At 43.1% G+C, this 14,883-nt stretch overlaps 1 protein-coding gene across 1 annotated transcript in view; it reads left to right on the top strand.

Annotated features, from left to right (window-relative positions):
- Samd7 (sterile alpha motif domain containing 7) overlaps positions 1-12,645 on the top strand; it is a 13,493-nt gene extending 848 nt beyond the window's left edge. Inside the window, exons 2-7 of the mRNA XM_028765013.1 lie at positions 1,120-1,244; positions 2,265-2,343; positions 3,911-4,521; positions 5,940-6,058; positions 9,555-9,665; positions 12,451-12,645. Coding sequence (XP_028620846.1) covers positions 1,120-1,244; positions 2,265-2,343; positions 3,911-4,521; positions 5,940-6,058; positions 9,555-9,665; positions 12,451-12,645 — 1,240 coding nt within the window. The remainder of the gene's footprint in view (positions 1-1,119; positions 1,245-2,264; positions 2,344-3,910; positions 4,522-5,939; positions 6,059-9,554; positions 9,666-12,450) is intronic.
- The last annotated feature ends 2,238 nt before the right edge of the window (positions 12,646-14,883 follow it).

Below are 14,883 nucleotides of genomic sequence, written 5' to 3'. Positions count from 1 at the left end.
TGCAGGGTGTCCTCTGTGTGCAGATGCAGGGTGTCCTCTGTGTGCAGGTGCAGGGTGTCCTCTGTGTAAGGTGCCCTCCAGAGTATACTCCTCATCTTAAAAGAGAACCAATCTTATCAGATTAAGGTTCTATCTTAACTAAATCTATAACATCTGAATTCCTGGACTGTTTGTCAAAAAATCATTTTTTCAATAGCAGTGTAATTAGAAGTATCTTGGTTGCACATTCTAGTAATATTCTAGCTTCCCTTCTTTAAAACAGTTTGACATTCTGAGGAGAAAATAAAACACACTAATTGTCCTTGTTCATGGAATTTAAACAGCAAAACTCAACCCAGAAAGCCTGCTGTAATCTGCAAAACAAACAACTTGCCCACTGAGGTGACCAAGCATTTATCCTAGATGGCAAATGCCACCAAAGAATCATTAAATAAGGACAGAAGGTCACTAAGTAAGACCAGAACATGTAGTCAGATCATCATGCCCATTGTAAATATTCTGACCGTGACATTGACTTGTGTGAATCTTTCCCCGAGATAGCCCTAAGCTATCTTGCTTGCTGTGGCCTCTCCTCCTAATCTTTCTCGCCATATTTCTCCATAACCAGTGAGGCCTCATTGTATTATTTCTTTTGCTCTTTAGTTTCAATGGAGTCCCAAGTGGCTATTAAGGACCCAGTACATAAGTGAATTAGCCACTTTTGTGTTGCTGTATATATTTTTTATGCACGATATCTCAAGCGTATTGTAGCCAACACCTCAAGGGGGCAGATTAGTGTTGGCCCACACTTCCAGAGGACCTGTCCATCATGGCAGGGAAGGTATACTACAGCAGGATAGTTTACATAATCCTGGGCCAGGAAAGGGCAGGTGCTGGCCTTCGGCTCACTGTCATCTTTAACTTTATCAGATTCTCAGGAGATGTCAGCCACATTTTCCACCTCAGTAACTCTCTTGAAATGCCCTCATGAATGTGTCAAGAATCGTGTCTCAATTTTCTAGATGACCCTAAATGCAGTTAACTTTACAGTAAACTTTGATTATCACATTAAACAATAGAAACTTCCTAAGATTCCAGCCATTTTCTACCTATTTTGTGTCTTTTTTTTTCCCCTCCTAGAGATGTCTTGTCTTCCAGTATAGCTCCAACTGACCCAAGCCAGTTTTGTGTTCCTTCCCAATTTGGATCATCTGGCCTGCCAAATGCAAACATGCCAAACCCGCTGTCTGGTCACTTCTACTCAGGTATGAACAATGAGGACTTGGCCCAGGCTGTGGAACCCTGAGAACGGTGACATGTCACAGGTGCTGGAAAACTGCATGGTAGTTAAGCCTGTGCAGTTTGCACACTTGCTTTCCTGGTTGAACTTCTGGTGCTACCATTGTGCAAGCAAGGGTCAGTTGCTTAGCTCTTTCAAGCACAAGTTTAATCATGAATGAGGGAAGACTCACAACGTGTGAAGAGCTGATGGGTTTCAAAGAGACAATCTGAGAGTTAACTTCCTGGGGCAGTTTATGACTGGGGATGAGGGAGTAGTGTATCTCTGCAGCAGAACACCTGATTAGCATCCATGAGGACCGGGATTCATTTCTCAGAACACCAAACCAAACCAATGAATAGCATGTGGTCTCATGAGCCATGATGACAATTTGACTTTTATTCTGGTTTCACTCTGGAGATGTTTATTACAGGATAGTGGTCACAACTTATAACAATGTGTTACATACTTACAAATTGCTGATGAAGTTCAAATGTATACACCATAAACATAGGACCTAGTAGATGTGTTAATTATCTTGATTTAACCATTCTTCCAATGTAAGCATGTATCAAAACATTGTATTGTACCTTAGAAATGAATATAATTAGGACAAGAAAGAACAGACCAATCAAACTCAGGTTCTTAGACTTGACAGCAAGCACCTTGATTTGAGCTATCTTGGGACCACCAGAAATATGATTTTAACAGGCCCTTGCCTTCCCCTTTCAAGAATAATAGGAAAATGGCATCAGTCGTGACACTGACAATTAAAAACAAAACGTGAAATGTTATCTGCTGTTGATCTAGTGGTGTTTATCAGGTTCTCACCAAACTATCTAAGATTCTTAGCAGCAGTGATATGGTGCTATTTCCCACATTCCATTCCAGCCTAAGGGGTTCTGAAGATTCAGTTTTTAATTCTTTTATTATTTTCAAGTCATGTTTCTAACTTGTTTGGGGGATGGGATTGTTCCCTCTCTCTCTCCTCTCTCTCTCTCTCAAGGCTGGAGCATTTTACCACCTGAACCCATAAAGACAGTGACCACAAGGAATGAGATGTTTGAAAGACAACATGCTACCAGGTAATTTAACAATATTGCTTGCTTTGTCGTTTATTCATTCCCTTGACCATTTGTTCACATGAGTTTGTTTTAAGTAAATTAAATGGATACATATAAATACAATAGATGTACATAATGGATATGATAAAGAACACAAGCCATGTATACATACACACACACACACACACACACACACCAATCATTCAATCATTTACAGACAGTCCCTCAGGTACGTTATAGAATACATTACAGACATGTATATAAGCTTTTTAATAGTAAAAGGAAGGTTAAAAAGCAGACAGTGGGGTCTGGGGATTTAAAAGTTTAGTAAGAGTGCTTGCTGCACATTGTGACTTGAGGTCAGATCCACATACAAAGCTGGGTGTGGCCACACATGCTTTTAATCCCAGGGATAGAAACAAGGATCACCAACAGAAGGCTTGCTGGGACTTGCTGTCCAGCCAGCCTAGCCAAAAACGGGCGAGCCAAGGGTTGAGTAAAAAACCTATCTGGAGGGAATAGGATAGAGAGAAATAGAGGAAGACACCTCTAGTCTCTGCATGCATGTGCACAGGTACACACCACACACAGCACATACATGTATCTCCCATGCCCGCACCACAGAGTGGATAGATCTGCACCGTCAATAGCTTTCCATTGATCCATAATAAAAACTGCTGGCTGCAAGTCCTCTGAGATTTCCTCTGGCAGTTCTGTCTTCAATGGCTTCAGCCCTGTGTGAAGTTAGGAGTGAAGCTCACCAGGTCCATTTCAGAGTACCTCACCCAAACCCAGGAAGTCTCATACCACCCTAGCAATGGTCTTCAGCTTTAGTGGCCAGCAACAAATAAAGTGCATCCATGATAAACAGATTTTGACCTCAGGGAGAAGGAAGACATGGGCTTACGTTTTCCCATCACAGAACTCTAAGGGTCCAGGCGGTAGCCAATAGGCCAAGTGAAGTAAGAAAGCAAGCCTCCCTTCCCACCGTCCATCTACTTGCATTGACTTAGACCCACCAAGAGAAGCACTAATTTAGCTTGAGTCCCACTGACTATCACTGTGCTGAGGAATTAAACACTTCTATGAAGTTCAGTGTCTGGCAGGAAACTACTCAGAGCTGCATCATCCCCATCCCTACTAAAGCCGCTCTGCACAACTAGCAACTGCCTGAACACGGGCCTCAGATGTACACTGTGACCTGCACCCCAATCCTCCACTTTCAGGTCCTCTTCCAAAGTCCACTTTCCAAACAATGTAAGGGTAGGAAAAGCTAAATAGGGGCTAGCTTAAGGAAGGCAAAGGCTTGGTAAAGTTATGTTTCTGGGGGCCTTGGACAGCTCAGGAAATCAAGGTGTTTTCTGATAAGCCTGACAACCTGAGTCTGATCCCTGGCACCCACAAAGTGGAACCAATGCCCTCATATTGTTCTCTGGCTTCCACAATGTACAACAGCGTTCATGCACCCACCTGCTCACACACTAGCTAGATAGAAGATGGATGGATGGATGGATGGATGGATGGACAGACAGACAGATATATGGATAGATTTCTAATGGTTGTGTAAACTACGTTATGTTGTTTTTAGGGCGGAAATGGAAATGTACTCTCTTTACCAGCAACGTAGAATGGAAAGAGTTAATCCCAAAGGACTCTCTGGCCTGGGGATACCACTCTTCTACGGCTCAGGTTGCCTGGGTGTCCCGGCAGGTTTCCAGGGCAGGAGCACACTGCCGGCCAGTGATGTGCATTTGCGCAGGAGCACCTTCAGACACCTTCCGGGAAACCCTATTCTGCTAGCAACTAGACCACACTTTACAGAGTGCTGGGGCCAGAAATACCGAGTCAGGAGAGGTGCAGTTTACCAGAAGCCTCCAGAGAGTGACACTGAGAATTTCAAAAGCCAAGCAGAAGAAAAAAGCTCAGGCCAGATGTCTGCAGTTCCCTACGAAGAGGAAGAGTATATCAGAGATCCAGAAATTGAGGTAGACAACCAGCAGAAGTTAAGAGTCATTGATGGAAAGCCAACTACAGTCCTCACCAACCCCCACGGAGAGTTCCAGTCACATCAGAGAAAACCCTCTTCCCTGGAGGCAAAGCCATGCGATGATGAGAAAGGAAAGCCCTCTGAACAGGGCTATGAAGGTTGTGATGAAAAGAACGGGGTTTGTCTGCCCATCTCCATCCCACCTCTGCCAGGTAGGTGTCTGGGATCACGGGTGGGCGGGTGTATGGTCATCAGGTGCATACTGTACGTGCAGAGACCAGAAAAGAGCACTGGATCATTTGAAACTGGAGTTACAGGTGGTTGTGAGCTGCCACGAGGGGGCTGGGATTCAAACCCAGGTCCTCTGGAAGATGCAGCCAGTGTTCTTAACTGCTGGACCATTTCTCCTGTACTCTCTAGCCACCTTTATTTTCTTAATCCTGTTTTAAGTGACTTCTTAGAGTCACTTTATTATATTATGTTTCATAAGTCATATTAGAAATACTATTCTCTTGATACTGCTGTATAAAAACCACCCAACATAGATTGAAAGAATAAGTATAAGAAGTATGAAGATTTTTAATTAGAATCTTAATTTAATTCATTGTGATTTCTTTAGCACAGAAACTTTTATTTTAAGGTATAAATTCTATCTCCCTGTTTCCAAGTGTAGAAAAACCAACAGAAGCACAAACTTTCAGTATTATTGTACTTCAGTATTATTGTACTTCCGAGAAAATCCCATATTGGATAGCCCCTTGGAACCTGCTTAGAAAAAAATTAAAACACAGACATGTGATGAGTCCACGTTTGTTGTGGTTTTCGTTCTGATGCTGTGATAGAACAGAACAACTAAAGCAACGTAAGAGAAGAATCTATTCAGGTCACAGTTCCAGAGGAGTTCAAGGCAGGAACTTGATGACGTGCCTGCTTGCGATGCCACTCGGCATTACCTCCAAGGAGCGAATTCACTTCACAGATAAGAAGGATACTGTTTGCCGTCTGGCAGGAAGGTTTATAATAACTAACTTTCTTATATGGTACAAGACCACCTACCTAGGGGATGGTAATGCCCACAATGGGCTGGGCCCTCCCACATCAATTGACTATCAAGACAGTCCCCCTGACAGACCTGCCAACATACAAATCTGATTTAGGCAATGCTCTGATTGAGTTTCCCTTCTTAGATAATTCTAGCTTGTGTCAACTTGACAGTTAAACTAGGGCACTGAAGTAGCCACCATACCAACTGCTTCAACATGAGGTTCTTGGCTCACGCTCAGCTCATGATGGTCTCAGGAGACCACATAACATGGTATTGTAGTATTAATATGGAAAATGAAGTTGACAGAGCCTTCCTGTCAGCACCTCAGAGATCCTAGAGCAAATATGAAACTTCTCTGTTCACATATAGCTACATGACTGAAGAGACTTTAAGAAAGGGGGAATGAACAACCCATCAGTGAGTCTGAATGTCTTCAGGGAGTTCAAAAATTGGCCTATATAAATGGTGCATCCTGTGGTGACAGATGTTAGTGGGTTCGCATAGCTAAACGCAAACCTATGTTTTAAGCTTCTCCTTCCAAATGGAAATTTTAAACCACATGATGATTTTCTTTTCATGTTTAAGGAACACAGGAGCTGGTTGCACTCAGGGAAAATCGTTCCTCGTCTGATATTCAGAAGTGGGCTGTGGAGGACGTGTATCACTTTATCAGAAGCCTTCCAGGCTGCTCAGACTACGCCCAGGTAACTTTATATGTTTGCAAAATTATGAAAGTTTGCAACTATTTAACTCATAATGAGCTTTCTGCCCCCTGGAAAGGATCCCATTTTGTGGCACTGTCTCTCACTGTAGAGGTGTCTATGACTGGCGGACAGAGAAGGCTGGGGAAGCCGTTATTTAGTTTTATTTTCTGTCCTGTCTAGACTTATCAGAAAGGTGACTCAGAGACAAATATCCAGAAAGAATGAGAAATACTTAACTACAGTACTTAAATAACAGAAATTTGTACTTTGTCCTGAAAGACAACAAAAGAGGCTTAGACACGACTCAGTCAGTAGATTGTCTTGCAAGCAAGAGGACTTGAATCAAATTCCCAGAAGTCACACACACAGAGAGAGCTGGGGAGACTAGAGGGAAATGGCTGCTCAGTATATAAAAAGCTTACTGTAAAAATATAAAGGCCTGAGTGATGATCTCCAGAACACATAAAACATCTATAATCTAGTGTGCTAAGGAGAGACAGGAGACCCCCCTCCAATGTCTTGAGTCAGCTACCCTGGCATATGCATCATTAAACTAGAAGGCCCTGTCTCAAGTAAGGTAGAAGTTGAGGACACACACCTGAAGTTGTCCTCTGACCTCTATAGATGCATTGCATGGTGTACATATCGAATTCACACACATGAATATGAATGCACACACACACACACCAAAGCTAGGCATTCTGGTGCCTACTTCCAATCTCAGCATTGGTGAAACAATAAATCCTTGGGGCATGCTGGCCAGTCAGACCAGTCTACTTGGTAACTTATAGGCAAGTCAGAGACCCTGTCTCAAAAATGCACTGTGGATGGTATCACTGTGGATGTGAGGAACTGTATTTAAGGTTATCTTCAGGCTTTTGTGCGCACGCACACACACGCACACACACACATACACATGAGCACAAATACAGAAACAAGGAAATAGTAACAATGGCCTACAGCTGCAATCTCAGCCCCTGAGAGACTGGGACAAGAAGATTAGGAATCTGTGGGCATCCCCGGCTATATAGTGAGGCCTTGCCTCAACAAAGAAACAAACAAGAAACAGCTTCTCTGGCAATAGTATCACATGTGTCTTATGCTTTACATTAGTTAGCCCTTTGTGGATAGACAGATGTCATATAAACATCAACACGTCAGGCTTTGCTGGCTCATTGTCTGTCACCAACAAGATATCAGTAGCATAAGAAATTCTACCATTTATTTCTAGAAGTTTCTCACATGCATATAGGGGGGCCACATTTTGAAGTCTTCTCCCTTTGGGCTATGGCAGATGACATCAATTGCAAGGCCCAGCCACCCTGCTAAGCACTCACTGCTACTCTCTGAGAAATAACTGTGCAGAAATGAGGAGATGCCAGTCCATTCTGGGTACACAGCCCAGAAGGACCGGTTCACACACAGTTCTCACAAAGACCTTTGCCAACAACGTCTCCTTTTATTCACAACCCCATACTTTGAATGTTTTTTTTCAACTTCCTTAGACAGCTTTACACCCACTGTCTCTTGTCTTTGTCAGCCTCATGTCAACGACGTCTTAAAAACCTATCTAGTGTCAACTGTGATAGCATACACCTGGAATCTCTATACAAGGAAGCTGAGATAGAAGGATTGTGAGTTCAAGGCCAGACTCAGCTACATAATGAGACATACTCCTACCTAAAACAAAGAACAAAACCTTGAGAAAACCAGCCACCCAGATATAATTGTTTAAATCATACATATGTTGTCAGTGCTATGCTACTTCCTGCTGTGTTGTAATTTGTTCTTGTTTTATTCTCTACGAAAGAAACTTAATCAAAAAGCAAAAGTAATAAAAGACATAAAGAGCTGCGGTGAGAAGGTTGGTGAGAAGCTGTTTAGCAATGCCCAGTTCAAGGAACTTGGCAGATAAATTATTCATTTCTAGAAATATCTGAAATTGCTAAAAAAAAAAATACAGGCACATGTATATCATAGACATGGCCCAATCTATACCAATAAGAAGGATACCTCAGGTGTACAAGAAACAAAGTGCTGTGTTCAATCCCTAGTACCACATAAACACTAGTATGGTGGCACAAGCCTATGATTCCACTGGGATCCAAACGTCAGGTCATCCTTGACTACATAGCCAGTTTTGGGACCACACTGGGCTATATGAGACTCTGTCTCAAACAATAAAACATAACATTTTAAAATAAAAACAAAGATAGATATTCAGGAGCCTTTGTTGTCTAAGATGGCTGTCTCCACAAAGGGCTGGTCAGCATTACCAGCTGTGGCCAGAAATTAACAAATACAAGAACCTAGGACTGGAAGATGACTGGAAGGTGTGCCTGGTGCAGCACAGGCACCTACAGGACCGAGGAGGCAGGATTACTAGAGTGACAGGGAGCAGAGCCCAGAACTCCTGAGAATGACGAATGACAGGAAGTGACAGAATGGGCACAAGAGCATCGCACTCCACTTCATCAAAAGGCTTTGAAGGAAGAGAAAAGAGAGAAGTATGGAGGTGTAATGTCATTCCCATTAGCATTTCGCAATGATAGTGATCCACTTAAATGCTAGTGGAACAACAATGAGGCGAGATTGGAGACTAAGAAGGGTTCCCACTGTGAACCCCTACCATGGGAAGGATGAGGAGCCACAGCAAACAGGCAAAGATCAAGCCCTCTTCTATTAATCAGGGCAGTGGGACGAAGCGTCCAATTTTAGGCCCGTTGTTCAGACTTACAGGGGACTGTGCCTACTGTTTTCTTTTCTTTTCTTTCTAAATTAGAAAGTTGTCTGAAAATGAAGGAGAGCCCTATAAGGTCTAAAGTCTGAGAAGGGTAAAGAAGATTTGAAGAGAATGCTCAGAAGTGAGCACAGAAGGCAGGTTGCAGTTGGACGTTATGAGGTTATACCACCACAGACCAGTACATTTCTTCATATCTACTTTCTTGCCTGTCTGAAAACTCTAGCCATCAGCAGCCTTCCCAGCCTAGAAGAAAGGCATCATGGCACTGAGTAGCATCACAGCAGCCCCTGCTGGGAAGGCCCAGTGGACAACTCTTACCCGTGCTTTCCAGGCCCTTTTCACTATACACTTAACCCAGAAGACAGAAGGCATTGCATCTGCCCAAGTGATGGATGTTGTCTGGGCTGGCCCTGCCCCTCATCCCTTTACTCCAGCATTTTCCCTCTTAACTGATTTACACAGCATGTATGCTCACCATGCCCCTCAGGGCTTCAGAGTCAAGACCTGCTGCCCTGGGATAATTACTCCAGGTTGAGGGAGTCCAGTAAACAGAATTACTATGGAACATTTTAAGTATATTCTTAAGGGAAATGTGACACTAGAGCCCAGAAAAGAAGGTTCACATAGGTCCATGTCACCTGTGAGTGGTCTCTTATATGCACATAGTCCAACACAAGCCATCTGCATATAAAGCCAAGACTTCACTACAAGACTCAGAAGCCAGGCTAAATAAAGACTTTTGTGCTTCTTTAGGTCTTTAAGGACCATGCAATTGATGGAGAAACACTGCCCCTTCTCACAGAACAGCATCTCCGAGGCACCATGGGACTCAAGCTGGGGCCAGCACTAAAAATTCAGTCTCAGGTATGGTGACTTCACATAATTAGTATATAGCAATGATGAAAAGATTATGTTATGGTGTTGTAATAGTAATATATAGAATACTTATTTGGTCTGCTTTTAGCCTTCTCCCCTCTGTAGTTGGGGCCATGTTGGAAGAGAAGACACCTGAAAGCACTTGACGAGGGTGATGTACAGTTCCCCATGTGGCAGGGATGGCTGTGTGCTGGTGAATGGTTAGCAGTTCTATCTCTTTACAAAGGGAAACAGATCCTGCTTTGTGACATTCACGGTGTCAATGACTCTCACTGTTACTGACAAGTTCCTAAATGTCACTGGATACAGAAGTGGGAAGAGACACATATCAACGCCTCATTTCTGGAGCGTAAACCATATATAGCAGGCATGTTGTATCTCGGGTATAGATATCCCTAAGAACATAGATAGCAATAAACAATAATGATAAATACTTTAGGTTTAAAGCAAGAATCAGTGAGCTCTAATATGTGTTACTTCCACTTGCAATATGACTTACTTAATTTTAGGTTTCTTTAAGTTTTAGTGATGGCTTGTTTTAGCAACTAGTTTGCAAACTTCCTAAAAAGGAAAAAACAGAGGTAATAATTGGCTTTGAGAGCTGTCAAGGCCAACTCTACTCAGTCAACTGTTTCTGGACTGCTTCATTACCAGATTAGAGCCTCTGCTTCTTCTCCTTGCTTCTCTTCCCAAACCAGAGTTACTCACAAAACAATGATGGCAAAGTATGTATATCAGGACTAGAATGTCTCTAGAATGTCCTTTCATGGCCAAAGAGATGGCTCAGTCACTAAAGTGTTGCCACACAAGCCTAAGAAACTGCATTCAGATCCTCAGCAATCATGGGAAAAGAAAAATCTTGGACCTGGTGATGGTACCTATAGTCTCAGCACTGCAAAGGCAGAGGGTCCCTGCAACACACTGGCTACCTGTTCTCACCAATACTTAAAAACAAACAAACAAGCAAATGGTGAAAAGCAATGGAGAAGATAGTGTGTGAGTGTGAGTGTGTGTGTGTGTGTGTGTGTGTATGTACACCTCTGGCCTCCACATGTTCCCCGTCACACATTTAAACATGTATGTGCAAACACACAACATTTAAAAAAAAAAAAAAGAATGCCCCATCACTATCATTTTTAATTCTCTAAAAATTTTAGGATATGGAAATTCTTTAATCTTAATTTTATTAAGTGAATAGGTGTTATTTCTGCATGTATGTCTATGTACCGTGTGTATGTGGTGCGTTACAGACACTTGTGAGTTGTTTGTGTGGGTGCTGGCAATCGGATTCAGGTCCTCTAGAAGAACAATAAGAACTCTAAGCCACTGAACCATCTCTTCAGCCAGGAAATTATTCAGCACATCATGGTAGCACCTACCTGTAATTCCAGAATTTAGGATACTGAGACAAAAAGACTTTGAGTACAAGGTCAGCCTCAAAATAGAAAAGAAAGAGGATGCTTCTACTGCAAACACCTCAACACTTTAATGTCTTCACCAGAGTTCTGTTACAGGATTTAAAAAAAAAAATTTTTGTTTTAGAATAATTTTAGAAGTAGTAGTGTTGTAAAAATACTACAGAAAGTTTACCCTGTGTTTCCCAGTGTTAACATAGCAGCTTATGTAACAGGATACATTGTCAAAACTAGGCACTAACATTGATACAATATGGGACTCTTCTTAAGGGATTTCTTTTTTTTAGTGAGGATACTATGTCTCTTGGCATACTTACAAAGACAATTCCTGGGTTGGTTCTTTTTGACTTTGATTTGCTGTTGCTTGTTTCTGGGTTCCCATGGGAGAGCTTTTCCTCCCTGGAAGCCAGTGGGGCTGTTAGATTCCAAGTGCCATCTGCCAGCAAGACCAGCTGGCTTGGGAAGGCCCAGTTAGTGGTAGCTGTCAATCAAAGAAGACAGGCATGAAGTCATTGTCACTGGGCACCGAAGTAGCAGAATTGGAAGGCTCCAGTTAACACTTGGGAGTTCAGAGGGCAAATAAGCAAGAGATTGCCATTGAAAAAGATAATAAGGTTTGGGTATCCAAGATGGAAACTGAGGGCAATCCCCACAATAGTGGCTATGTCCAAGAAGAAAGAACCACCCCCATGCCAGAACACAAACCTAGAAGACCTAGAAGATGGATCTGAGTTAGGCATGTAAAAAAAAGAGTGAGATTTGGAGAGAGAGAGAGAGAGAGAGAGAGAGAGAGAGAGAGAGAGAGAGAGAGAGAGGGGGGGGGGGGGGGAAACAGGTGGCTTTGGATTTTGAATCTTGCAGATGTGGCTTGGTTTCCATCCAGGGCCAAGATTATTGAGGCAAGGATAAGGGAACCCCAGAGGAGAAGCCCAGTGGTTAATGTCAAGGTACCATGCCTAGAGCAGCCTCATTGTGGTTCACTGCTGACCAGATATGTACTAGAGTTGTTTGAAGAATTGTGGGCTGGTCCAGAAGAAAATCTGGTTGGCTTTTGGTGGTGGTGTCTCAGAGTGGAAAGGTGAGAATGGAATTGCCACAGGAGCAGATGAATCACAGCAGAACAGGGGAGAAGTGGAAATGTAGAGCCAACAGACACCCAATTTTACTGTTGCAAACATCACATGACTCTGAAAGACAGACAAGGCCTACTACTACTACGTACTAGAAGTATGGCCTCCTACATCTATATAGATGTTCCATGTCTGAAATTACCTCAGCCTCCCAGCCCCCCTGTGGTAAATGCAGGGTTATCAAAAGAATTTACAGACTTAATCACTATAATTATTTTGTCTTCAAAGGTATCTCAGCATGTGGGAAATATGTTCTGTAAAAAACTTCCTTCACTTCCCACCGATGCACGGCAAGCATTCAATCCATCAGCAGACACAGCCTCTCTTCTGGATGTTAGTTCCTGGAATGATGGTTTGAACATTCCTGGTTCCCAGGATATAATGAGTCCTAAAAGAACTGAGCAAGACGTTATGAGGAATTAAAAATACTCGAAGACACAGAAGTCCATCTCAGTTTTCTAGAGTTCCAGATGTCACCAGCACAGTGTGAGACCTTCCTGGGACCAGGTGGTGGACAAAGAGAGCAAGACCATGCTCACAGAGTTTTCTTGGAAGGAGGATCTCATGCACCAGGCTCCCTGACAAGCTGAAGCAAACCAAGCACCAAGGTTCTGAAGAATTGCCCTTAGGAGAAAATACTAATGGGGAAGGAGATTTACAAACATCTTGCAAGCTACAATCTGATGATTCTGTGAAGAAACTTCTGAAGAAATTGAGAGCAGAAGCTGAAAAGGAACCCCTTCTCCTCACTCCTTCCATTGCCCAACCCTAGTGGAGCTGCAGGTGCTGATGGGAAGAGGCGGGGCCAAGCTGAGCATGGACTGGACCTTATCTCACGGCTGCAGCATCTTGCCTGGAGTGGGCCCTACCAGGGCGAAGTTAGGATTTACCGGAGGGAAGGGGAAAAGTTATCTGTGTGTAACAGGTTGGAACTTGAGAGAGGGAGGTGATGATTAAGGTGCCTGGGTAGGCTCCGTGTGGAGTCCCAGTCACCCAACTCAATATTTGACAGAATGACTCTAAAGGGACACACACACACAGAGAGAGAAATGGCAACAGTTTGATCAGAGAGGGTACTGGCTTGCTGGACCAAAGAAACACACCTTCCTAATGAAGCACACCCTTAAAGACTGGCAGGGATCACTCCTGTGGCTACTGTCCCATTTCTGTCAGTTTCCCTCTCTGAGCAGCCCTGGGTAGAGAGCCCCACGTGACTATCATTGACAGTGGACACCCCGGAGTTGCCAACAGCAGCCTGCCTTTCAGGTGTGTGAAAGTGTCGTACATAAGTCTTGGTCCACAGCCTGATGCCAGCTCACAAGACCTTGGTCCAGGCTCACTGCCAAGCCTCTGCTAGGTCCCTGGCCACAGAACTGTTGTCGCAAACTTGCTATTTTCAATCACTGCATTTCAGGTTCCTTTCACAGCCATGGAGAACTGAAACACATAGATTTAACTCACTGACACAGAGAGCACAGTACTGAGTCTGCTCTTGGTCTGGAAGGTGGACGTCCAAGCCTTTCTCCCAGAGTTCTGTTTTGCTAATTTTGAGGTTTTTTTCCCTCTATGACAAGTGTTTTGTCTTATATAAAACTTATTTATGCCATTTATGTGTTTATGCAGCCATTAGTGTGGGTTTAGACTTTGAAACTGGAAAGAACAAACAGATATGGAAGAATTCAGTTGAGGACCATGACCACGTGTGGTGTGAGTGGAAAGGAGGATCCTGGGAGTGGGAGGGCACTGGAGGGGCTCAGGGACGGGCAGTGAGTGGCGGAGAATCAATAAAACAGTCTTCACTTGAAAATCTCATCATCAAACTTAATACTTCGTGTGTTAACTTTTAAATTAATTTTTAAAAACCTGTCAGACCATCAGATGTGCTTGCAAATTTCTAGCTTACACTCTTTATCGCTTTGCTGAGAGTCAGTCAGAAAGCAGAAAATCCCCTCAACTTTCACATTTTTATTAATTTTTCTTAAGATGGCAATAAGCTGGTGGATATCATGTGCTGGTGTTTCCATTAAAAGTAACTTGCAAAATACCTCAGTCTCTCCTCTCTTTTTGACTCGTCTAATCTTCAGTGTATAAATCTGGACAGATGACCTACTGCTCCCAGGTTTCAGAAGTTCTACGAGATGCCCGTGTGGGTTAGCAGATGCTGCGGTGACAGGCGAAACCTGATGTTTACCTGATATCCTCGTGTGGTAAGGGGATCACCCCCACCAACCCACATCATAATCTCCTGCTCCTGGTAATGCATCTGGTGAGCCAGTGACTGACTGATTTGAGCAGATGTATGTCAGTGCTGCTCAGAGGGAGACACTTAGATATGCCAGCCATAGACTATCACCACAGAAAGCACTGTGTTTAATTTTAGAGCAGGCATTTAAAAAAGGAATCAGAAGATGGTAACGGAAGTCCTCCTGGCTCTGAGGACTCTTTACCAAAAGAAGAGCTTAAAATAATTTGCTCACAAAACTCTCTGCTCTCCAGTTAGGGACTATTTGGGTATTTTCTATTTTTTAAGAATAGATTCATGCATTTTACTTTATTTATCCAGGTATTTGGTCTGGATGTACATATGCATGCATATGCATGCCTGATGCCCACAGAGGTCAGAAGAAGGCATCAAATGCCCTGGAACTCAAGTTATGGATG

This window comes from Grammomys surdaster, unplaced genomic scaffold, assembly GCF_004785775.1.
Source record: "Grammomys surdaster isolate TR1022 unplaced genomic scaffold, NIH_TR_1.0 62, whole genome shotgun sequence".
Lineage (NCBI taxonomy): Eukaryota > Metazoa > Chordata > Mammalia > Rodentia > Muridae > Grammomys > Grammomys surdaster.
Note: the sequence above shows the minus strand (reverse complement) of the source record. Positions and strands in the feature narration are given on the sequence as shown.